This window comes from Podarcis pityusensis (assembly GCF_964106645.2).
Source record: "Podarcis pityusensis genome assembly, chromosome: 1".
Taxonomy (NCBI): Eukaryota; Metazoa; Chordata; class Lepidosauria; order Squamata; family Lacertidae; genus Podarcis; species Podarcis pityusensis.
This window is the reverse complement of record NC_138028.1, coordinates 93167506-93191048: the sequence shown is the minus strand read 5'-3', so window position 1 is coordinate 93191048 and position 23543 is coordinate 93167506. Positions and strand designations below refer to the sequence as shown.

At 40.4% G+C, this 23543-nt stretch overlaps 1 protein-coding gene across 1 annotated transcript; it reads left to right on the top strand.

The window, feature by feature from the left end:
• Window positions 1-1806: 1806 nt before the first annotated feature.
• Window positions 1807-21993, top strand: HACD2 (3-hydroxyacyl-CoA dehydratase 2). The gene is made up of 7 exons (XM_081009104.1): window positions 1807-2117; window positions 4018-4135; window positions 9770-9788; window positions 12801-12889; window positions 15868-15989; window positions 18768-18946; window positions 20208-21993. Exons 1-7 carry the CDS (start codon window positions 1963-1965, stop codon window positions 20288-20290), a joined length of 765 nt encoding a protein of 254 aa, XP_080865230.1. The 5' UTR covers window positions 1807-1962; the 3' UTR covers window positions 20291-21993.
• The last annotated feature ends 1550 nt before the right edge of the window (window positions 21994-23543 follow it).

Here is a 23543-nt window from a genome sequence, read left to right as displayed (position 1 = left end):
AGCCTGAAGCAATTATTTCTGGGTTAGCGGAGTCTGTAACCTGAAGCGTATGAGCGTATGTAACCTGAAGCATATGTAACCTGAGGAACCACTGTATAAGGTTAGACATGATGCAATTTTCCCATAGGATTGCTTCACACATTACAAAATTTATTGTTGTATTGGAAATTTGTGTGGAAATTATAGGAAGGTTTAGATATTATGTTTATCTATCAGTATTATATTTGTATATCAACATTTTTCATTTGCAGTAAATATACTGCAATTAAGGCTGCTAACCAAATAAACAATATTTGTTTTAGTTAAATAGCAACACACACAAAATCTGTATATTACTCAAAGGCCAAAACTTTAACACAAAAGGCTGACTGAGATACTAAAAAGAATGTGAAACAGCATGCAATTAATGTTACCTATTCTGTCCTGAGACCTCTCTCAATCATGCTAGTTTTCAACAGAACTCCACAAACCTCTCATACATAGATTTATTGAAGAGAATCAAGGCACATGTAGAAATATTACTCACATTCCAATAGGCTGTTCTTTATAGAGTTCATGGAGTTATAGAAGAAGGAAGGAATTCTAGGAGGAAGGGAGATTTCTTCCCTCTGGGCAGAGCCAATGGAAGGGAGGTATTTTTCTGCTTAAAGGTTTTAATTAATCAATTTACCAGTAAAAACTTGCAGATTCTAACTACTATTATTGATTTTATTTTTACAATTTTACAAAAACAAAATATCAAGCAACATTCAACTAGAGCATAGAGGATTGGGGTGACAATGCTGTTTAATATGCTGTTGTCTTTAGAGAGTACACATAGTGAATACTCCATGCAAGTTCGTAATTGTAAGAGCCACTTATGTGTTGTTTGGTAGCTGCACCATTGTTAGACCCATGTAAATGGATAAAGTGTGAAAGGTAAGAAGGTAAAGGACCCCTGAACAGTTATGTCAAGTCAAATTTGACTATGGGGTGCATGTGGCGCTCATCTCTGCTTTCAGGCCGAGCATTTGTCCACAGACAGCTTTTCCAGCTCATGTGGCCAGCATGACTAAACCGCTTCTGGTGCAAAAGAAAACCATTCGGTAAGGCTCAGGCCACAGTGCCACCCAAGTCCCCTTATGAAATGTGATGCTGTAGTTCAGAAGGCTTTAACCTCTTCAGACCAAGCACATACATGCAGACTCAATGTTTATTTGATTGGCACCCATCTGTCCCAGGGATACAAGGTTACAGGGCGACTATGCTGCACCTCAGATCGGGCTACAATCCAATTGCCTCAAAGCTGGCTGGGTGCCCCTGGTGTGGAGGTAGGCATTATTTCACAGCTATGCAACCTTCACAGGGTGGCTGCAAATCTAAAACTGGATGGTCACCATCTAGACCACTTAAACGTCCTTAGGAGGAGAATGGCACATAAATCCTGATAAACGGGTGCTTATAGGCTTAATTCTGTGAACAGCGTTGGGGATTTCGACAGCTGGCCCAACAGCAAACGCAAGTAGTACGCAAGTGGAATACAAACCTAACCAGTACACGCCTTTGCATTGCAATTACCTGGTAGCGGCAGGTATACATTTATGCCACGGTAGGTTTATGCTGCGCTTGCTGGTTTCCTAAACGCCCCAGCCCGGCTCTCTGCCACAGGGACAAAAACAAAACATCCTGTGCCAGCCGCCCGCGGCGCTGGACTCTGACCATGGCGTCACTTCGCCCTGCCAGGTGGAAGGAGGGGCAGCGGCCTCACACCCGCCCCGGAGTAGGCGGAGCGCGTCAGCCGCAGGGATAGGCCCGGCAGACCCCGCTCCTCGCCGCTTCCCTTCGCCGGCGCTTTCTTCTCAGCGCCGCCTCTTTCCCCTGCCAAGTGGAAGTAGACACGGGGGAGGGGGCAAAGGCAAAGCCGCAGTCGCACCGGGTCGCTGGAGGAGAAGGAGGAGCGCTGCCGAAGAGAAAGGAAGTGCAATGGCGGCCTTCGGTGGCGGCGGCGGCGGCAGCCGTCGAGCGGATAATGGCTACGGGATCAGTGGGCAGCAGCAGGCGGGCTCCCGGCGGCGGAAAGGCCCCGGAGCCTTGGCCACGGCCTACCTGGTCATTTACAACGTGGTCATGACAGCCGGGTGAGCGAGCGCCGGTGCGGTGGGTGTGGGTGTGACAGAGAGGATCTTTCCCCTTCGTCTGAACGGAACCAAGAAGGCCTCCTTCCCTCCCGCTCCCTATATATATATACCCTCGCCTCAGCCTGCTTGCTCCCTTCTCTCCTAGGGTGACGGGGGTGGGGGGCTGGCCTAGTGCTGACCTTGGCCTCTGACAGAGCAAGGCAGGTCTTCTGTAGCGTTCTTGGCTGGTATTGGAATAATAGCAGCTTCTGTCCCTTTTGAGCCCCTCTTTTAACTGAGGAACATTAATGGTACTTTTCACACACACCCCACACACTTTCAACAAGAATAGACAATTATTGTAATAATGTGTTGGTGTATAATAATACTGTAATAAAAATGTATACAGTACAGTGATAAAGTGGCTGAGGCAACCCGGCCAGATTGGCAAGGTAATAATAATACAGTAATAATAATGTGTGCCATACTAAATGACTTGGAATGGTCACTGGAATGCAATGCGTATCCAGATAGTCATAGCGCAACACAAATACTTGCTCTAGGCTAAGGAGTCAAGATTGGCTGCTGTTCTTCGTTGATTGTGACAGTTATGCTTTGTACCCATTGAAATGTGTGAAGCCGGCCTGGGTGTGTCAGTTCCTGATACCTTGTGTACAGCCCATACCTTAGTCTGCAATATGCCTATATATGATTTTAAATTGGTAGTGATATTTGAGCATTTCAGTAATTCTAGGGAAGTGAAAGTTTTGTTAATTCCTAATAAACTCCCACCAATCATCTTCATAGTAATGTGTATAGTAAAAAAATTGTTAAACTTATATTGCTCATAAATGCATTCATGTTTTTCTGTGTTGGGCATCTTTTCAGAATAATTATTTGAGGTTGTGTACTTTAGTAACAGAGTACATGTACAAACAAAATGTATTTTTAGCCATCTCCTGAAAAGACAAGGTTTGCCCTGGTTTAGTGCAAAGGTATGTTTAAAAGCTGCAGTGAAAAGCATATCTGCATATTAACTGGGTACATCAAATGAAAAAACTACATATGCAGTTTGGAAAAGAAATGTTTTACAGTTGTTTTACAGTATGTAGTAATGCAGAAGATAGCATCCTCTAATATCCATCCATCATAAAAGGTTGCTTAATTTGATTTTGCAACTAACACTATCATTTTTAATCATTATACTTACATCTAATTGCACCAGATATAACTGCTTCTTTTTAATCATTGCTTGGTACTGGTAAAGAGGAGAATAAAAACTTAAAAATCATTGCTTTATGAGCCTTTATTTTTCTGATAATGCAATGTTACTACATTGTATGAATTTCATCTCCTGTTCTTAGAATGTAACTAGATGTGAAAAAGCACAGCCAACTCATTAAATGTGGGTCTACCCAACCATACATAAAGTGGGTGCCCACCACTACCTGCAGCCTACAACAGCCCAGCTGAGAGGAAAGTGACAGTGAGGGGTAGGTTTCAGGGAGGCTAAGTACAGCCATAGCAAAGGTTTAGGACTAACCTGCCTGAATGCCTTTTTGCTCTTAAAACCAGTCTGTTAACATCTGCTTTATAGGTCACTGGGCATACCATAATTTTTTAAAAAGAGGATGAGTAAACAAACAGCAGAGGTGGAACAGGACTTACTGCCACTGCCTGATTGTTCACTGTCTCTTTGCAAGGTGTAGCAAAGCTAAGGAAGAGAAGCAACCTAGCAACTGTCAGTAGTGATGGTGAGGGGGTAGGCTCCCTGAGGAATTGGCATCCAATGAAGGTGTCTTGCCCAAAGGCCTATTAAAAACCTAGAGCGGCACTAGTTCCTGCTTTCAGTCAGAAGATCCTTAGTTGTTTTTCAATAGGCATTAACAAAGCATTTGCAATCTCTCCTTTTTTCTTCTAGGTGGCTTGTTATAGCAGTTGGTTTAGTCAGAGCATACCTCACCAAGGGTAGCTACCACAATCTTTATTATTCAATAGAAAAACCTTTGAAGTTCTTCCAAACTGGAGCTTTGGTTGAGGTATGTGTACCAGGGAACATGCCCTTCTAATTGCAGTGAAATAAAGTTTTGTCTTTCCTATGCATTTCATTCATTAACTTGCTCCTGCATTGAATTCTATCCCTTTTGATAGATAGACCACTGGTAAGTATTGGTTTCCTTCATTACATCAGAAGTGAAATCTGAAACATGAAAACAATAGCATCAAAGAGAATTTGACATTATGCAGTGAAACTATTATTTTCAAGTTAATTTATTTTCTGAAGTTCTACTCTCTGGTGATTGCCCCTCTGCAACCATTCTTAAATAGCATAATTTTAATTGAAAAATAGGTTTAATTACTTTACATAAATGTTGAAATTTTCAGCACTAAAGACCATTGCCTAGTGCCTTTGTTCCCTTTACTATAAAACCAAGAGAGCTTTGTAGTTTTACAGAAAAGAAAGAAAAATAGTGGCTGATGGTTGTGGTTTTAGACATTCCAAGAAAGGCAAACAAATGTCTCCCCATAAGGTTCCATGAGTCGATAGAACCAAAATCAATAAAAGGATGCCATATGCATATGGTATAGAATGTGCGAGTTTCCTCGTCCCCAGATCAATATTCCTTTTGTGAAATTGTTAATTTGTCTATAAGCACAATGTCCCATACTTCTGAAAATTTTCTCACTTTTTGCAATCACTAATCAACTCTTCTAGTTGCAGTTAATACATGGGGAATAAAGTATTTATTGGTTGTGTTCTTTTTTCTTTTTTTCTTTTTTAAATTTATTTTTATTAAATATTTTCTTGGTTTACAAAAGTACATGCCTTGTCTCTTTTTTCAGGTTGTACAGTATTTCTTACAAATCAGTTACATTTGTTGTGAAACATTAGTGTTGAGTACAGTATAAGGTTGGGGAAGAAGAGGGGGGAGAGGAGGGGTGGTGAGGCTTATATTCTTTTGTATAGTGTACATGTGGGGTTCTGTGTCAGCATCAACTGGGTAGGTTCTCTTTCTATTTGTTTATTACATTTGCTTGGTAGTGAGAGGTATTGTGGGGCAGGGTGTGGTTAGTTATCTGTGGTTGGCTGCAGTGGGATTTGCTTGCATTTGTGAGGGGGGGAGGGCTTGTTGGTCAGGTAAGCCAGATTGATTTGTATGCTGCTGTCAGTGGATTCTTGTTGTTGTCTTGTTGGGCTGTGCATGTGATAAAGCCATACCGGGGTGAAGGCATCCTCTTCTATTTGTCCCCATGTCAGTTTCAGTTTATTGGTTAAGGCCATTTCCCATACAATTTGATACCATTGGTCCAGGCTTCCTCAACCTCGGCCCTTCAGATGTTTTGACACTACAATTCCCATCATCCCTGACCACTGGTCCTGCTAGCTAGGGCTCATGGGAGTTGTAGGCCAAAAACATCTGGAGGGCCGAGCTTGAGGAAGCCTGCATTGGTTCATGTTTACTCTCTGAGAGTACGTGGGTTATAAGCTCTTTATAATGTGAGTGGTTGTTATGATCTTGGAAGATGTTTAGTAGGGCCAGTTCTGGAGTGTTTTCTAATACCTTTAGTTATTTTGCATATCTTTTGTAGGACCGCTGCCAGAAGGGTTGGAATTTAGGGCATTCCACATACCACATGTGGAGCTATGTGCCTGTGGAGGTGCAGCCTCTCCAACATCTTGGTGAGGTTCTTAGGCGTATCAATGCCAGTTTCTGTGGTGAGTTTCAGAGGGAGTTCCCTTTTGGCTGATATGGTCTTAAAGGGAGGTTTAGACCACATTCTAGTCCATTGGGTGGGGTTAATTTCATAGCCTGTGTCGTGCTCCCATTGTTCTTTGATTGCATCAAGGGGGTTTGTGGGATTATGGAGCAGTATTTTGTATATTGTGGATACCATCCCTTTGCTGTGTCCCTCTGCTATCAGGAGAAGGTTTTTGAAGATGGTCAAGGGCCTAGTGGCTGCTGATTTTACTGCTGGATTGTTTAAGAAGACATGTAGTTGATGGTGTGTTAGTCAAGGTATTTGGGTGTTCCTTAGTTTGTCTTGTATTTCTTGTTTTGATATTGGTTTGTTGTTTTTGTAGAAGTCTTTTAGACAGTGTAGGTCTTTGGCTTGCCGGGTTTTTATCTGGAGGTTTTGAGCTGCATGTTGGAATAGTGAGTGATAGGCCAGAGGGGTTAGTGGGGATGGGGATTTTCCATTCTGTGTGAGCCTGTTCAGTGTTGTGGGGATTTTCTTTAGTTTGTTTTGAAGAAATGGGTATGCTTCTTTTGGGAATGTTTTCGATGGTGTCTCTCTCCAAGTGAACCCATTGTCTTGTCTTTTCTTCTAGAATATACGGGATTATGTGGCGTACTTGGTTGGCGATGTAATATGATTCTGTGTTGGGGCTTCCCCATCCTCCTTCTGAGGATGGGAAGTGCAGGTATTTGGGGCTTATTCTTGGCTATTTGTGTGAGAAAATAAATGAGTGTAGTTTTTTTCTGGGGGAATCCAGATAGGGAGGGTTTGGAATAAATAGTTACAGATGGGTAGCCGTGTTGGTCTGCCATAGTCGAAATAAAAAAATTCCTTCCTGTAGCACCTTAAAGACCAACTAAGTTAGTTCTTGGTATAAGCTTTCGTGTGCATGCACACTTCTTCAGATACACTGAAACAGAAGTTGCCAGATCCTTCTATATATTGAGAAGGTGGGGAGGGGTATTACTTAGAAGGGTGGTGGGAATCGGAGATTGGCAGATAGCTGAGATGAGCCTGTTGACGACTCTTAACGACTGTAATAGGTCTTACAGGAAAAGGCAAGGGGTGAGAAGGTGAGAAATGGCTTAGTCATGTATAATGAGATAAGAATCCGATGTCTCTGTTCAGACCAGGTCTCTCCATTGTTTTAAGTTTGGTAATGAGTTGTAATTCAGCAGCTTCTCTTTCCAGTCTATTTCTGAAATTCCTTTGCAGTAAAACAGCTACAGGATCTGGCAACTTCTGTTTCAGTGTATCTGAAGAAGTGTGCATGCACACGAAAGCTTATACCAAGAACTAACTTAGTTGGTCTTTAAGGTGCTACAGGAAGGAATTTTTTTATTTGGAATAAATAGGTTAGTTGTGGGAGGGTGATCATTTTGATCATGGCTATTTTGTCTGAGAGGGTGAAGTTGGTGTTGTTCCATTTCCTCAAGTCTCTGTTGATTTGTCGCCACCTGGGCTTGTAATTGTAGAGGCATAGTTTATTGAGGTTTCTGGATATTTGAACCCCTAGGTACCTGAATTTGGTGCTGCAGAGTTTTATCTTTGTGATGTTGGTGAATTCCTTTTGGGTATGCAGGCAGAGGGGGAGAGTGTTGAAGGACATAGCCTCAGATTTTGCAAAGTTTACTTGTAGGCCCGACCCCATTGCAAATGTGTTGAGTTCTTTAGTTAGGGTGGTTGTTGTGTTTATGGCGTCTGGTGTTGTGAACATCAGGTCATCTGCAAAGAGCCCTAGTTTGTATGTTTTACCTTTTATTTCCACACCCTTGATATCTGGGGCTGCTTGGAGTCAGATTGCTAGGGATTCCAGGGCCAAGATGACTAGGACGGGAGACAGTGGGCATCCTTGTTTTGTGCCTCTTTGTATTGCTTTGGTATTGGAGTCCATATTGTTAATTCTGCATTTTGCTAAGGCTTGGGAGTAAATTTGTTTGAGGGTTTGTAGGAAGTTGGGGCCAAATTTCATGTTAGTTAATACTGCAAATAGATAATTCTAAGCAATCAAAGGCTTTAAATATGTCTAGGCACATGATCGTCAGTGGGAGTTTGGTCATTTTGCTGTATTCTATCAGATCCAGCAGTTTCCTAATGGGGGTCTGTTACGTTGCGACCAGGGGTAAAGCCTGCCTGGTCCAGGTTGTGTAGGAAGATTTTAAGTGATTAGCCAGGATTGATGTGAATATCTTGTAACCTTGGTTTATCAATTAGATTAAGTGGTATGATTCTATTTTGAGGCTATCTTTGAGTAGTTTTGGGAGAGAGACTATTTTGGAAGACGTCCAGGTTTGGAGATGGGGGCCCCTTTTATGATGTCGTTAAATAGGTGGGTCATGTAAGGAATCAGGGGTTCTTTGAATCTTTTGTAGAATTCTGCTGTATAGCCGTCTAGGTTGGGGGCTTTGTGTAGTTTCAGGATTTTGAATACTGTCTCTATTTCCTCAGGGGTGATAGGGCTGTCCATGAATTCTTGTTCCTCTGCAGTTAAGGTTGGCATGGTCAGCCCTGTTAGGAATCTTCTGATTTCCTGTTCAGGTGGTGTTGTGGGAGATGTATAGTTTGGCGTAAAAAATCAGCAAATTCTGAAGTTATTTCTTCTTATTTTTTAGTGACACAGTATATTCTTGTTTTGAGGAATTTTTCCCTGCATCTGTTTGCTCATAGTCTGGAGTTCTTACCTCCATATTCATAAAAGCATTGTTTTTATTATTTTTATTAATAAATGAAAACTAATGGTATTAATGAAAAGGTGGTTGTGTATATAATTAAAAAATGTATTGGTGGTAATTTTGATTCACAGGAAGTTTTAATTTCACTGCAGGGCCCATGAGGCCTGGATATTGGGTTCCTGGGTTAGGGCTAAGGCGGCAGTCCCCAGAAGTGACCTTCAATGGTTCAGGCCTCCTGCATGGACGCCATTACAGTTCTTCAAAGAAAATAACAATAAAAAATAAAATATATTTCAAAAATCAAATAAAATAAATAAGTTAATTGATTAATTAATTTCCAGTGGGGAGGTCCCGCGTTGCGTTTTTTTCCTGGGGTGGTCTCCGGTGCATGGTACCCCCCCCCCGCCCTCAGCCTGCACTTTTCATGCCAGGCACCGGGGAGGTAGGCTCATGGTTGGGCCTGGGCTAGGCTGCGTGATTCCTCATGGCCTCCCTGGCCTTTCCAGTACCCTCCTACTTCTCTCCCTTGGTGGGGGTGGCAGCAGTGGCTACGGCAAGCTGGTGTTCGGCCGGGGGGGGGGTGCTTTTTGCTTATTGTTTTCTGTTCACCTCTGGAGGCCTCCAGGCCTTGGAGCTCTGCTGGGCCGTTGAGGGGGTGTTTTTGGTCCCGGTGGGGCCATGGCTACTGGGGGGGCTGGGGGCTCTGTGCAGCCTTGGTTATGTTCTTAATCTGAGGAGTAAAGTAAGATAGTAGGGCTAATTCTGGTTTGTAGCAATTGTCCCATCATTTGATTAATTTTTTGAAAAACTTCCCAAAAGAAAAGCAGACCACCGCATGTGTACTAGAGAACCAGGTAAATTGTATTACCACCAGCAAAGGTTGGATGTGTTATGATTAATTCTTTACAATCTGGCTGGGCACATGTACCAGCGATGTGCTATCATTAAAGCATTTTCTTGAGTTCTAACTGAGATGGAGCTAAATGGTAGTTTATTCCAAATTTGTTCCTAGAGTTGTTCCTCTAATTCTTCTCCATATATATATATCATTTTAGTCTTAATGAAGTGAGAGGAAGGGCAGCCAATTGTTTGAGGATCTAATATAGTTGGGAGATTATTCCCTCTCCCAGTTGGTTGAGTGGAGTAGTTAGTTGCTCAAAACTAATTGAGTTGTGTAATGCTTGAGTCCTTGGCTGATTAAATGCTTGGCTGATTAAAAGTCTTTGTTTTTGTTGACTTTATATGTTCTTTTTGTTCTAGATTCTGCATTGCGCAATAGGTAAGTTACTGGATTCATGTAGCTTATTCACTTTATTCTTTTTTTAAAAAATAATAGCAAAAATATAAAGCATGATATACATTTCTAATTTCACACTTTTTCTTCTTCCTAATGCCTATTCTAAGGAGGATTCCAAACCCCACTTACAGTGTACAGGAGGGAGCGGAGCTGTACCTCTGATTAGCTTTTCTGGCCAAGGTAGCCTCTTGTCATTGCCAGCCTCCCTGTTCTGCCTGTAAAATGTGCTGAAGGTGGGAGAGCAAAAGGCAGGATACCCACTGGCAGTACCCAGAAGAAGCACCCTAAATGGGGTGTTCTGAATATGTGGCAGGGCTGAGCCAGTCCAGGAGCCATTGGAGCCTGAGCTATTTCAGTGCCATCCCATGAAAGCATTGGGCCCAATCACTGTACCAGCTCCATGCTGCCACAACAGTCTATCTCCTGCCTGATGATGTGGCAATGGCCTGACCACTCTGTAGAACATCAGGGTAGGGTGGGGGAGGTTTGAATTGCATAATGAGTGTGTCAATATATGACTCCAAAGTAACTTGCAAATTCAGGATGTAATACAGGTTGTTACTACATATCAGAGTGCTCTGTATCACCCATCTATATTTGTTATTGTTCCTGTACTATCTTTGGAAATTTCTGCTTAACAAAACAAGGCTTGGTTTTGAGCAAAAAATGATGTGTAACAATGCCATTCTTGTAAGGATACAAGAATTGCCTTGCCGGATCAAGCCATAGGTTATTTTGTTCTGTTCTTGGCACCAACAGCAGGCAGAAAGATACATCTGGGAATCTCACAAATAAGCCATGATGGAGATCGCTGATCCCTGTTGTTTGTCCCCAATATCAGATGTTTAAAAAGAAACAGACTCTGAAGAGGTCTGTTCTCCTTTAGGTTTTCTAACCCTTTTAAAAAAGAAAAAGGGGTGCCCACAAGATGGACATAATGTTTGGTGTCTCTCAGACCCCAGTTTTATAAAAAAAATCCTTCCAGTAGCACCTTTAAGACCAACTAAGTTAGTTCTTGGTATGAGCTTTCGTGTGCAAGCACACTTCTTCAGATACACGCCATGGTTCCAGTTACAGATAGGTAGCCGTGTTGGTCTGCCATAGTCAAAATAAAAAAAATCCTTCCAGTAGCACCTTTAAGACCAACTAAGTTAGTTCTTGGTATGAGCTTTCGTGTGCAAGCACACTTCTTCAGATACACACGAATCTGAAGAAGTGTGCTTGCACACGAAAGCTCATACCAAGAACTAACTTAGTTGGTCTTAAAGGTGCTACTGGAAGGATTTTTTTTATTTTGACTATGGCAGACCAACACGGCTACCTATCTGTAACTGGAACCCAGTTTTATAATTAGGCTTGCCACTGACCCCAACAGCACCATGAGGATTTCAAGCTAAGCCCCCAGAGAAGATATGCTGGCATCAGCACAATGAGGTAAGGCAGGGAACCTTATGAATTATTTCAGACCCAAAGAAAAAGCAACAACTTTCTTCCCCTTACAGCAAATAGGGCCCTCTATAATTGCATTTGAGACTCTAGCCTTTGAGACTCTAGGCACCAACACAGGAGATAAAAAATAAAAACAAAGACCTTGCTACACAGTGAAAAAGGCTGAAATATGAGTTAATGAATGACTTGGGAAGAACTGCCAAAACAGAAACTTACTGACTGGAATAAACAACAGCCTCTGAAGCTTTAGACTTGTCAGTCAACAACAAAATGATTAGAAAGCTATTTTTAAAAAGGCAGTGCAGAGTGTAAAGAAACATCTAGAGAAGATGAAATATTCAAGATGTGTGAATGTACATGGAATTATAGAGGAAATATGTGGACATTAGACCCTCCATTATTAACTTCTTTAACATATTGTGTCTTGACCTGAAACTGGAAGTTAATAGTCTGGAGCGAGCTCACAGAGCTGTCAGACCGAGACCCAAGGATTCTTGATAAAAATAGTAGTAACAACAAGTTTCTTGTACCCCACCCATTTGACTATAAGAGCTTCCTGAAACAGGACTGCCTTCAGATGTCTGCAAAAAGTCATATACAATCATACCTTGGTTGATGAACGCCTTGTGACTTGAATGTTTTGGCTCACGAACGCCATAAACCTGGAAATGGGTGTTCCGGTTTGTGAATGTTTTTTGGAACCCGAACGTCCGAAGCGACTTCCGCGGCTTCCGATTGGCTGCAGGAGCTTCCTTGGTTTCCGAACATTTTGGAAGTTGAACAGACTTCCAGAACGGATTCTGTTCGTCTTCCAAGGTACAACTGTAATTGCTTATCTCTTTGACATCTGACATCTTTCCCAAGAGACATTTGTCAGGTACCTATTTGTCAGGTACTCAAAAAAAAAAAAAGAAGAAGAAGAAATCTAACGCAAAAAGTGAGAACCTTACAAAACCTACAATATAATAGTTTATTATTGTTTTACAAGATCTGGCACTTGAAACATCTAAAGAAAATACGTGAACTGTGCCCCTTCGCACTAAAGATGTGGAATGCATGTTAACAATGGTATATTGTAAAAATCATTTTCGGAACATGTGATTAAGATGAAGGTTTCTAGAGCAACAGGGATCACCTGAACCTTAATATCCCAGCTCAGTCACTGATATCATCAGCAGGAGTGTTGTTGGTTATTCCCTGAGTGGGTAAGGCTCATTTTAAAACAACTTGAAATAGAGCCTTTAGCATCATCACTATGGTTTTTTGGATACCAGAGATAGAGATTCAGCAGGTGCCTTCTGTTGCAACTTTTAAACACCTGTTGAATCTATTATATTCTACCAGGCCTATGTAGGCAGTTGAGAATACACCTTTCCACAATGGTTCTTTGACTCCTGATTTTAATGTTTTATATTGTTTTTACTGTATGTTTTTATGTCCTTTCATTGTAAACTATTTTGTTATATTTCATGAAATAATGGTTTATAAATATTTATATAAATCGAATAAACTGAGGATATAGACCAATATAAACTTTCTTTTCAGGAATTGTTCCCTCTTCTGTTGTGCTAACTACTTTCCAGGTGATGTCAAGAGTTTTTCTGACATGGGCTGTAACACATAGTGTAAAAGAGGTAAGTTAAAAGAGAGCAAGAAAAAGATCCATTTCTTCCCTAGAACTAAATATTTGTACTCTTTTGTATATTTCCTGTTCCTTTTACTGGGTCCACTGTGTGTGTTTTTGGTGGACACCTCAGGATCAGCTGTTTTTGTGAGATGTGTTTCCAGAACTCTTAATTGTAACATCTGTGCTGGCTCCTTGCCCACTGATGCAGTTGTATCTTCCCACCTACCGTGCAGATAAGGTAGTGTGGAAAGAAGCATGCAGGTGGGTGGGGAATGGAAATGGAAATCATGTAAAACAAATTAACTAGTGAACTTCTTTTCAAAACTTTGGACTTAAAACTTGGTTTAAGTTGCCTGTCTTTGCCATTTTCAGATAGCTATTTAGTATACGTGAAACAAGATTCACAGTTTTCTAAGAGTTGGAAATTATATATGTAGGTCTGGTTTAACTATTCATTGTTTGGAAAGGGACAGTGCATCAAAAGTTCCCACTTTCATGTCAATCTCTACACTTTGGTTAACTGGGCTGTTACTTCCTGTAATTTTATTTACATGGCTAATATAGAAACACTATTAAAAAATAAAAAGTATCCATTTGTGAGAGACACCCTCACTGAATATAGGTGCTGGGTATCATGACCAATATTATGGGTGCATTAACAGATAAAACTCCCCCTGTTTTCACAGTAGAGGTCTATGATTAACTGCTTATGGTAGCTTTCTAAAATTTCACAGCTGCGAGGTGTTTTATTTTTGTGGCAGCTGCCCAGTGTCCACTCTCCCCAACCAAGGATTCAGAGTGAGGCAGCACTTCTGGAACAAAACTGTATGTTTATTTAATTATACTTTAGGGAAGTTTAACGCTTGGTGGTTTCATAAGGCACACAAGCTTGGTTTAAAATACACACTCCTTTCAGAGAAACTTTTTAAGCAGCAGTCTCCTACAAATCAAGTCTCAGGTAGACTTTTCACCTAAAAAGGCTATCAAGTTCTAAGCAGCAGCATCCACCCACTCAGCCCCTTCTAGGATTTAACTTCCTGTCAGGAAATAAAAACTGAGTTGCACTGTGTAGCTAACCCCACTCAGTGTGGACAGTTTAGGTTTTGAACCATCTGACAGTCCCTCTCCCACTGAGAGTCAAATCCCTATCTGACTGTTAAACTGGCAGCAGCTCACTTAAAGGCCACGTTTTCCTGATTGGCGTTTGCTTTTTGCTGTTGTACAAGCAGCATGTTGTAGCCCCACTTGACTCAAAGGAAGTGTAACTGTAGGACAGAGGAAGTGAACATACTTTCCAAATATCCAATATGCAGCATTTTATATGTGCAAATAGAATCCAGATTATTTCTAACAGGTTAGAAAACAGTTCGAGTAATTTGGCAATAAAAATAGTCAAAACTGTATTGTACTCTATCAGGTTCCCAAGTATCTCAGATGAAGAGTTAGTTGACAGGTTCACATTAGCATTCCTTTCCTTGTGAGATGAGTGTTAACTACATTCTTAATAAACAAAAAACAAAAAAACTTTTGCTTCCCCCCCTCCCCCTGAAGGAATACCTACATACCTGAGCTCCCTGAACAAGTTCAGCTATTACGGATTTTGTAAGATGATATGTGGATGCATGAATAATGTGTGGTTTTTTTGGTTAAATTCTTCTTAGGTTCTTGAATGAGAAACTTTTAATGTTTTGCTTGCTTTCTCACATATCTAACTCTTTCTTGAAGAAGAAGTCTTACATTATTTCTGATCAAGCCTAATCAAATGGTGTTCCGGAATCTGAAACATGCATTTTGTTGTTTACATGTTATTCCTTCTGGATTCTTTGTTCCTAATATTTAATAGTAATTGCATGGGGCAGTTCAGTAATGTTTGAAGGATGTGCTTGCTCTTATTCCTGGAATGGTCAAGTTGTTAGCTATTTCTTTGCATGTTGTAGCCTTTCTGCTACTTGATATCTGAAATCTCAGGCAAGTTCACTAAGCATCAATCTGAATGCTGCTCATGCTTATTAAGAGAAAAGTGGAAAATAATCTAGAGCAGGCATCCCCAAACTCGGCCTGCCAGACTACAATTCCCATCATCCCTGACCACTGGTCCTGTTAGCTAGGGATGATGGCCAAGTTTGGGGATGTCTGATCTAGAGCATAGTTGAGAAATCAAAAACAAGTTAGTGAGGAAAACTGTCAAAATAAGACCATATCCTGTGCACTTTATTTTATTCTTGCCTAAATCTGTATTGGCAAGAAGAATAAACTGTGAAAAGTATTCTGTTCATGGAATGCTAATACAGCCAACACAGTCAATTAAGAAATAATAAAGCACACACATTTGCTGGCTGGCAGAGCAGACCAGGCAAGTACCAGGATGGTGCAAAGCCAGCCCCTCCCTGTTTCTCTTGAGTCTTATATAGGAAGCTTGCGAAGCACAGGGTACTGTGTAATTCTGAAGTTGGAAATTGTTGGCTATAGGGTTTTCTAGGAAATGATTTTGTGTGACGAGTATGTAATGTCATGTTTGCATGGGATGATGCATCAAGCTTAGTTACTTTGTATTACCAAATGATGTCCTATTTATACCTTCATACAGAAACATTATATACATCATGAACTCTGGTGAAATTAGACATTATGTCAGCTGTTATGCCTTTGTTTATTTTTCATTTAAAAAGCAGGCCAATGGTAAATGGTTTTAAAAATATACTCCGTAATCATACTATGAAGCAACTTAAGGTAACTTTCTCAGATTTTTATGTTGTGTCATTTCTGAGCAACACTTAATTTATGTGTATGCACAGGCATTCTAACCTTGAAATTACAAAGGAGAAGGCAAATTACATAGAAGAGTATTATCCCCCCCCCAATAAATATTTCTGCTTTCCTGTGGACCTGAATTACAAAGTTTGAAAAGGTAGCTTTAAAAGCTTGTCATTTTAGAAAGTTTATAATTTATTTTCAACTTACAGCAACTGTATTTTTCTTTAATAGGTACAAAATGAAGACTGCATCCTCCTTTTTGTTGTTGCCTGGACAATCACAGAGATCGTCCGTTATTCCTTTTATACTTTCAACTTATTGAACCACCTTCCTTACTTCATCAAATGGGCCAGGTAAGGGCATTAAGCACTTCATGATTATGAGCCTGAGAAACTATACATCAGTGGGCATATTTCCCTAATAATTGCAAAACAGAAATATCAGTCCTAGAAAATAAAGAGAATGTTGACATATTTATTTTATTCAAAAATTAATAATCTTCATTTTCATAAAATATATCAAGGAGTCTTACAGCATATAAAATACAATAAAACCAATCTATCAATATATATAAAACACAGTGTAAAACATCTGTAAATACTGGTTGAATAAAGCAAAAATGCACATTATGAAGGCCTGTCTAAACAGGACAATTTCAGAAGACATCTGAAAGAAGGTAGGGGTGGCTCCTGCTGAACCTCTAGTTCTGGAGTTCTACAAGACAGGACCTGTTGCACTAAAGGTTTGGTCCTTTATGAAGGCCAACTGAACCTCAGGGGTATAGGGAACCATCAGATGTCCATCAGAAGATCCCAGTGATAGAGGTGGAGTATAAATGATTAGATGGTCTTCAAGGTACTTCGGGATCAAGTAATTGAGGGCTTTGTGAATTAACACAAGAACATTGAACCTGACCAACTAGCAAATCGGCAATCAGTGCAGCTGTCTTAACATCAGAGTAACATGTTCCTAGTATTCTCTTTCTGTGAGCAGTCTGGCCACTGTATACTGCACTAGTAGCAGCCAGAACCACTGTATACTGCACTAGTAGCACTGTATACTGCACTAGTAGCAACCAGAACCACTGTATACTGCACTAGTAGCACTGTATACTGCACTAGTAGCAGCCAGAACCAAAGGCAGCACCAAATAAAGTGCATTACAATAATTAAGTCTTGAGGTTACCAATGCAATACAAGTTCACAAACTTGGTGTCATGAACTGGCTGGATGCAAATAATGGTGGGATGAACCAGCTGGGGAAGTCCCAAGGGAAGAAGGCTCAGAGCCCAGGGATTGGTGGTGGGACAGTGGTGAGTGATCAGAGGGAGAAGACTGGGAGGAAGTGTTGGAAGCTAAGTGGTAGCAGGGCTTAGTGAGCTGGGAGAGTCTAAGTCCAGAATCAGAGGCAGAAGCTGAAGCTGAAGCAGGGGAGGAGGGATGCCAAGAGGCAAAGATGAGTCTGGCTGATGAAGAGGCATAGGTGTCTCCTTCTCCTGCTGCAACAAGTTCCCCTCTACCTTTATCTCCCAGAACCAGAAGAGTAATGAAAAGGGTGGAGGAGAGGTTGGTTGCACGTAGGTGCAGTCTCTTAATTGCTTGGGAAAAGCCATGGAGAAAAGGTAACTTAAGACAACTGTGGGGAGGTGGGGACTTTTAGTCTCAACAACTGATCTATGGGGCAAGACCTTTCGGGGATGAACTGCTGTGCTCATTAGGCTTGACACTCTGCCAAGTCTGTGCAGATGCATTATTGCTAATAAAGAGTTAGCTTCAACTTGAATGGTGTGACTTTGGTTCAGGACCAAAAGTATTTGCTTATGTTCTACACATTGTTAACATTTTCTTGTATAAAATAATATTTTGTACTTTGGAATACACTTGAAATATAGTTGAATTAATGAAAATATATCTTTATTGAATAAAAGTCCTAACTAAGCAAAAGCTAGTGATCCTCCAAGTTTTATTAGTTTGGACAATCAGGGACAACTACAGAACTGGTTTGCATAATGCTCATCTATAGTTTTGAGCTACATCAGGGGTGGGGAACCTGAGACCCTCCAGATGTTGTTGGGCTATAGGTCTCATAATCTCTGACCACTGGGTATACTGGTTGGGGCTGATCGGAGTTGGGATATATATACTGAGGAACAGGTGCTGCATCTCTGCTATGTGCAGCAGCTAGAATAAGCTTGAGTGAAGTTAGAGGAGTTTAGTTTAATTTCTAAAGAATCCTGTCTAAACAAACTAACTTCAAACTATGGGATAGAAAGTGGAGTTGTTGTTTTCTAAATCACTCTCTCTGAAGGTACTATTTGGCATGAGAGACAAGCTTCCATGGGCACCAGTGGGATCTTCCTTCAGGTGCGAAATAGCAGGGCTCCAGTGCAGGAGCAAATAGTTAAATTTCCTTCCCTGTTCACAGTGGCCCCATTCTTGATGAATGACCCCCCAGCATCTGTTATTTGCACTAATATATATAATGTCATATAGAAAATATTACGTTGCATTGTATTAGCAACCTTTTCATACTCCTAGTCTCATGTACTCTGCAGTTCCATTGAACGTAGTGGATCTTACTTCTGAGTGAACATGTGAAGCATGCACACAAAAGCTCATACCAATAACAAACTTAGTTGGTCTCTAAGGTGCTATAGGGGACGCGGGTGGCGCTGTGGGTAAAACCTCAGCGCCTAGGGCTTGCTGATCGCATGGTCGGCGGTTCGAATCCCCGCGGCGGGGTGATCTCCCGTCTTTCGGTCCCAGCTCCTGCCCACCTAGCAGTTCGAAAGCACCCCTAAGTGCAAGTAGATAAATAGGGACCGCTTTATAGCGGGAAGGTAAACGGCGTTTCCGTGTCCTGCGCTGGTGCCGGCTCGCCAGAGCAGCTTCGTCACGCTGGCCACGTGACCCGGAAGTGTCTCCGGACAGCGCTGGCCCCCGGCCTCTTAAGTGAGATGGGTGCACAACCCTAGAGTCGGACACGACTGGCCCGTACGGGCAGGGGTACCTTTACCTTTACCTTTAAGGTGCTACTGGAAGGAATTTTTAAATTTTGTTTTGACCACGGCAGACCAACACGGCTACCTTCTTGTAACTTTGCATATCTGTGTTTTTGTTTGTTTGTTTTAGGTACACGTTGTTCTTCGTACTGTATCCAATGGGAGTTTTAGGAGAATTGCTCACAATATATGCTGCTCTGCCCTATGTCAGACGGTCCGACTTGTTTTCAATTAGTTTACCTAACAAATACAATTTCTCCTTTGACTACTATACATTCCTGATCTTGACTATGCTATCTTATATTCCACGTAAGTATAGCACTAAGTTAAATGCTTCCACCCTTGAGATCTGTAGCTGTTAGACTAAAAGCAGTTTAAAATGCCTGGAAACCTATTTTAGCTGTACATGTTTCAGTGTTCTAGAATGAGCAAGTATTATAAAAGGTGGGTTTTCAACAGTGAAAAATAGCAGTAAATTTAAATGCACATATCCTGCATCACTGAGGCATAGAACAAAAGCAAGTTTTTGAACTATGTTTTAATTCTACAGCTGATTTCCCTCTGGCACTTGTGGAATTCTTGTTTCTCTTTATTTTACCTATAGCCATCTTTTTCTATTTATTCTCTCCCTCTTCTTATAGCCAAATTAGGGGATGAAAGCAAAAGAGAATATATATTTGTTTCAAGAATGCTAGTTGCAACTGATCTTTTTTTTTCAATATCATGTGCAGATATTTTTATCATAGTTATCACCTATTAAAACTCAAAAACTGTCATGACCACATGACAAATGTACACATTGCAAAACGTACAAAAGCCCTTAGATGAGGCTCTCTTTCGTGCATTTCATTCTAGTGGTTTCCTAAGGTCAGCTTGAGCGCACAAGCTTCACATTGTGAAATAGAACTGCAAAAATAATTGGGTACATAGAGTGACCAGTGAAAGTTGCAAATTTTATTGGGCTTTCAAGGAAAGATGATACATTGCTGTATTTGTGCATGTATCTTACCAAATCAATATTTTCTCACAGCAAGATCCAGTGTCATTTGAGCAGAAAATTAATGCATCTGTTTGTTTCACAGAGCTATCTCAGCTTCTGTGTTTGTGTAAAAAATATTCATTTTTGTTTTAACCAAGTTCTGGTATAGAATAGAGAGGTATACAAATGAATATTATATTATAGAATTGACTAGCTGGCTAAGTGGTGAGCAACAGAGACACTCTGACTGTGTCTAAAGGTAGAGCAATGAGTGTTACTTGAATAGAACTTTGTAGAAATCACCTTGCCATTAAGTTGAGCATTGTCATGTACAATGTTTCATACATTATATCTTGCAATTAAAGATGGACAGAAGGGAAATGGCTTCATGGTCCCTTGGTTGACAAGTAAACAATCTTTTATTTTTTTGGGGGGGGGTTCCCTCCACTTCATTAAAAGAGAGCAGAAAGTATATGTTTGGCTTTGGGGGCACTGATATACATGTGAAAGCCCTTGAATACATGATATTAAATTGTGTGTAAGTTAAAAAAATACTAACTTTTATTTACATAATTCTTTTCTGTTTTTCAGTCTTCCCTCAGCTGTATTTTCATATGATACATCAGAGAAGAAAAGTACTTTCCCTTCCTGAAGAACACAAGAAATCCGAGTAATTACAGCTTTTGTTCACAGCTGTGCATATAGATTTACATGTTTCAAATGTTTATAAATAATACAGAGTATTAAAATGAGTTTTCAAAACAAAAAAGTTTGATAACCTACTAAGGATATCTTTCCACACTGATATTTATTTTAATTTTTAATTTTTAAAACATTGCTCTGTGAAACTGCATTTTTGGCATGTATCTTACCAAATCAGTGAAACACTTATTCTTTTATTTTACCTTTTAATTTATTTATTAAAAACTTGCATTATAATGTCCTTATATTGATGGTATGAGTGATAACAATAATTGTGGTGCCTGAATTAGGATTCCTTTATTCCTTAAAAAAAAATTGCATGCTAGATACTTACGTGTATTGTTGTAAATAGAATGCTTTTGACAGTTTTCTAGAACTGCCATGGGCAGACTAATGAAGTCCCACAAAAGACTTTTCTGACTCTAGGTCTGGATGAGGTGATAATCCTAGCAATTCAGGGCACAAACTTAGAGAGAGAGAGCTGCATTACAATGATTGCAGCAGTAACTCATGTAATTGCACAACTGATTTTTTCCCCTCCAGAGTGGGGCCTTAAAAATAGTGCAGTGTTGCACAAGAGCATGTGTTCTATATGTGCAACTTAATCTTATTACCTCAAGCTGGGATGTTTCCTGCTGTTCCTGAATGCTCTTTTTACTTGTTTTCTTGAAAAGGAAGGCCCAGTTTTATTGAAATACTCAAAATATAACTAATTTGTAATTGACCTGGATGCTACTTGAGAACTTTTTATGGCTTTGAATTAGCTGTCCAAATACATCAAGTAGCATTTGGCAAGCATAAGCAGATATATTTTCAGCATCTTGACAAGTTATCTAAAAAGCCTTTTCTTAAAATGAGCTTGTTTTTAAAGTTTTAAATGTTTTCAAAAGCATCATTAATTTTGTGTCCGAAAAGTGATATTAATGCTAGTAAATTCAGCTTACTTTAGAGCTTATTTAGAGAATGGCTTTTTTATAAAGGAACCAGGTGAACATTTTTTATTAAATAACTTGGACACTCTGGGACAAAATGCAGCTTGTTCTTTATGCACTTCTTGTTTCCTAGTTATACTGGAAAAACATTAAAAAATTCACCAGTTCTTAAAATGACCTAGGATTCCTTCTCTTTAAAGATAGCTAAACTTTAACCTTTAGCTCAGCTGGTACCAAAAGAAAATAAATGATTCATCATTTTATTGTTGTGTCTTTGGGATCCTATGAAGAATATCAGTGCACCAAAGTTGTTCATGCTTCCTGCAGAGTGAATCATAGAAACTGTTATGGTCTAACTTAGATATTCACTATTTAACTTTATTCCTATCCTATAACTAAGAGTGGTATCCAGGATTTTTCACATTCATTCAATAAGTCCAATTCATTTCACATCACACTATCACATGCTTTTGTTCTGCTGCATTTAGAAAGACAAAAAAAGAGAATTGACTCATTTCACTACTTTGGCATTCCTATTAATCATCTTGAGTTAAGATGCACTCCTCTTGCAGTCAGCTCTGTTATTTCCTTCCATTCTGATATCCACTGCCATTGTGTTGTTAAAAGAGGTTTCTCATGAGCCAGCTCAGCCCACCGGTTCCATCGACCAACACGTAGCTTGGATCCTGCAATTGCCCACAGCAGTTTGAAACCTGTGGGTGCTGCCTGGCTTTTTTTTTTTTTTTTTTTTTTTTAAGGTTTCTCATAGTAAAATCTATAACAGCTTAGCATTAAGCAGCAGCTTATAGTCAATGGTTAGAGCTTACATTGTAGAGAAAGTGTGAGGACACCTCCATGATATAGTTTTGAGGGAGGACAAGGGTTTCACATTAACCCATTTATTGTACATGCCCTTATATGAATTTTCCCACAGAACACTACCATTCTAGGCTATGATGGTTGCAGGTTGAGTATGAGCCTTGCAAGTATAATTGGGCAAAGAATCTTAATGTTCCCCATGTAAGTAACTTTGCATATGGTATCCTAGGAAAAAGTAAAAGCTATGATATATAACTGCATTATAGGAGCCCAGCAGGACAAAGCAGCAACGCTCCTATAATTATAAGGGCTTTAGGTACACAGAGAGTGGTTGTCTCTTGCTTGTGCTCAGCATTCATCTTCCTGGCAGGGAGGGAATCGAAACGAACTACAGAGTTCTTTACCACTAGCCAGATGCTGCTTCTGGTCAAGTAATGTCCATCAGTACAACTTAGTTCTGCCAAAATCAGCTTCTAACCTTGGCTGCAGCACTTAAGGGCTGCTTTACATTGTCTGTGGCAACAAATTTGATTTATTTGTGATTCACATCTGAAGTCTGTCCTGCCTTCCAAACACATATACTCACTATCACAGTCATGTGGCTGAATGCACACTGTTATCACATGCACAAATTTAACTGTAAACCACAGAGCCTAGGACTTGCCGATCAGAAGGTCGGTGGTTCAAATCCCCGCGATGGGGTGAGCTCCCATTGCTTGGTCCCAGCTCCTGCCAACCTAGCAGTTTGAAAGCACGTCAAAGTGCAAGTAGATAAATAGGTACCGCTCCGGTGGGAAGCTAAACGGTGTTTCTGTGCACTGCTCTGGTTTGCCAGAAGTGGCTTAGTCATGCTGGCCACATGACCCGGCTCCCTCGGCCAGTAAAGCAAGATGAGCGCCGCAACCCCAGATTCGGCCACGACTGGACCTAATGGTCAGGGGTCCCTTTACCTTAACTTTCTTCCAGGTGAAACAGTTTCTCAGGTCACTGCAGTAGTCCTTTGTCCAGTTAAATATTTGTGAATTTGTGTAGAATCAGTTGTGAGCATATTTTGTAAGCTGCTTTGAAAGCCTCTCGGGGACCATAACGTAGGTTATAATTTTTAAAATAAATCTGACTATAGCTTGATAAGACATACTTTTTGGCATTTATGTGAAGTTCTGCCCCAAGTTGCATAGCTCTTTGTTATTAATTTATGCTGGTCCAAATTCTATATTCTTGGAGGGTTCTGGGCACACGTTCCTTTTCAAGCACTCATTTGACCAGAGCCTCTTAAAACTTTTGGCTCTGTAGCCGTTACTTTTCCATTCCACTTCATTCTGTCAATAGTCTGCTGTGTCCTAGTTTTTCTGTGCTTTCCCAAGATACAAAGGCCATTTGATCTTCTACTGGTAAAACTCTGCTTTTGAGGCTTATTGTTATTATCACACACAACAACCTATGTCTAGTAAAGCACAAGAATTGCCATCCAGTT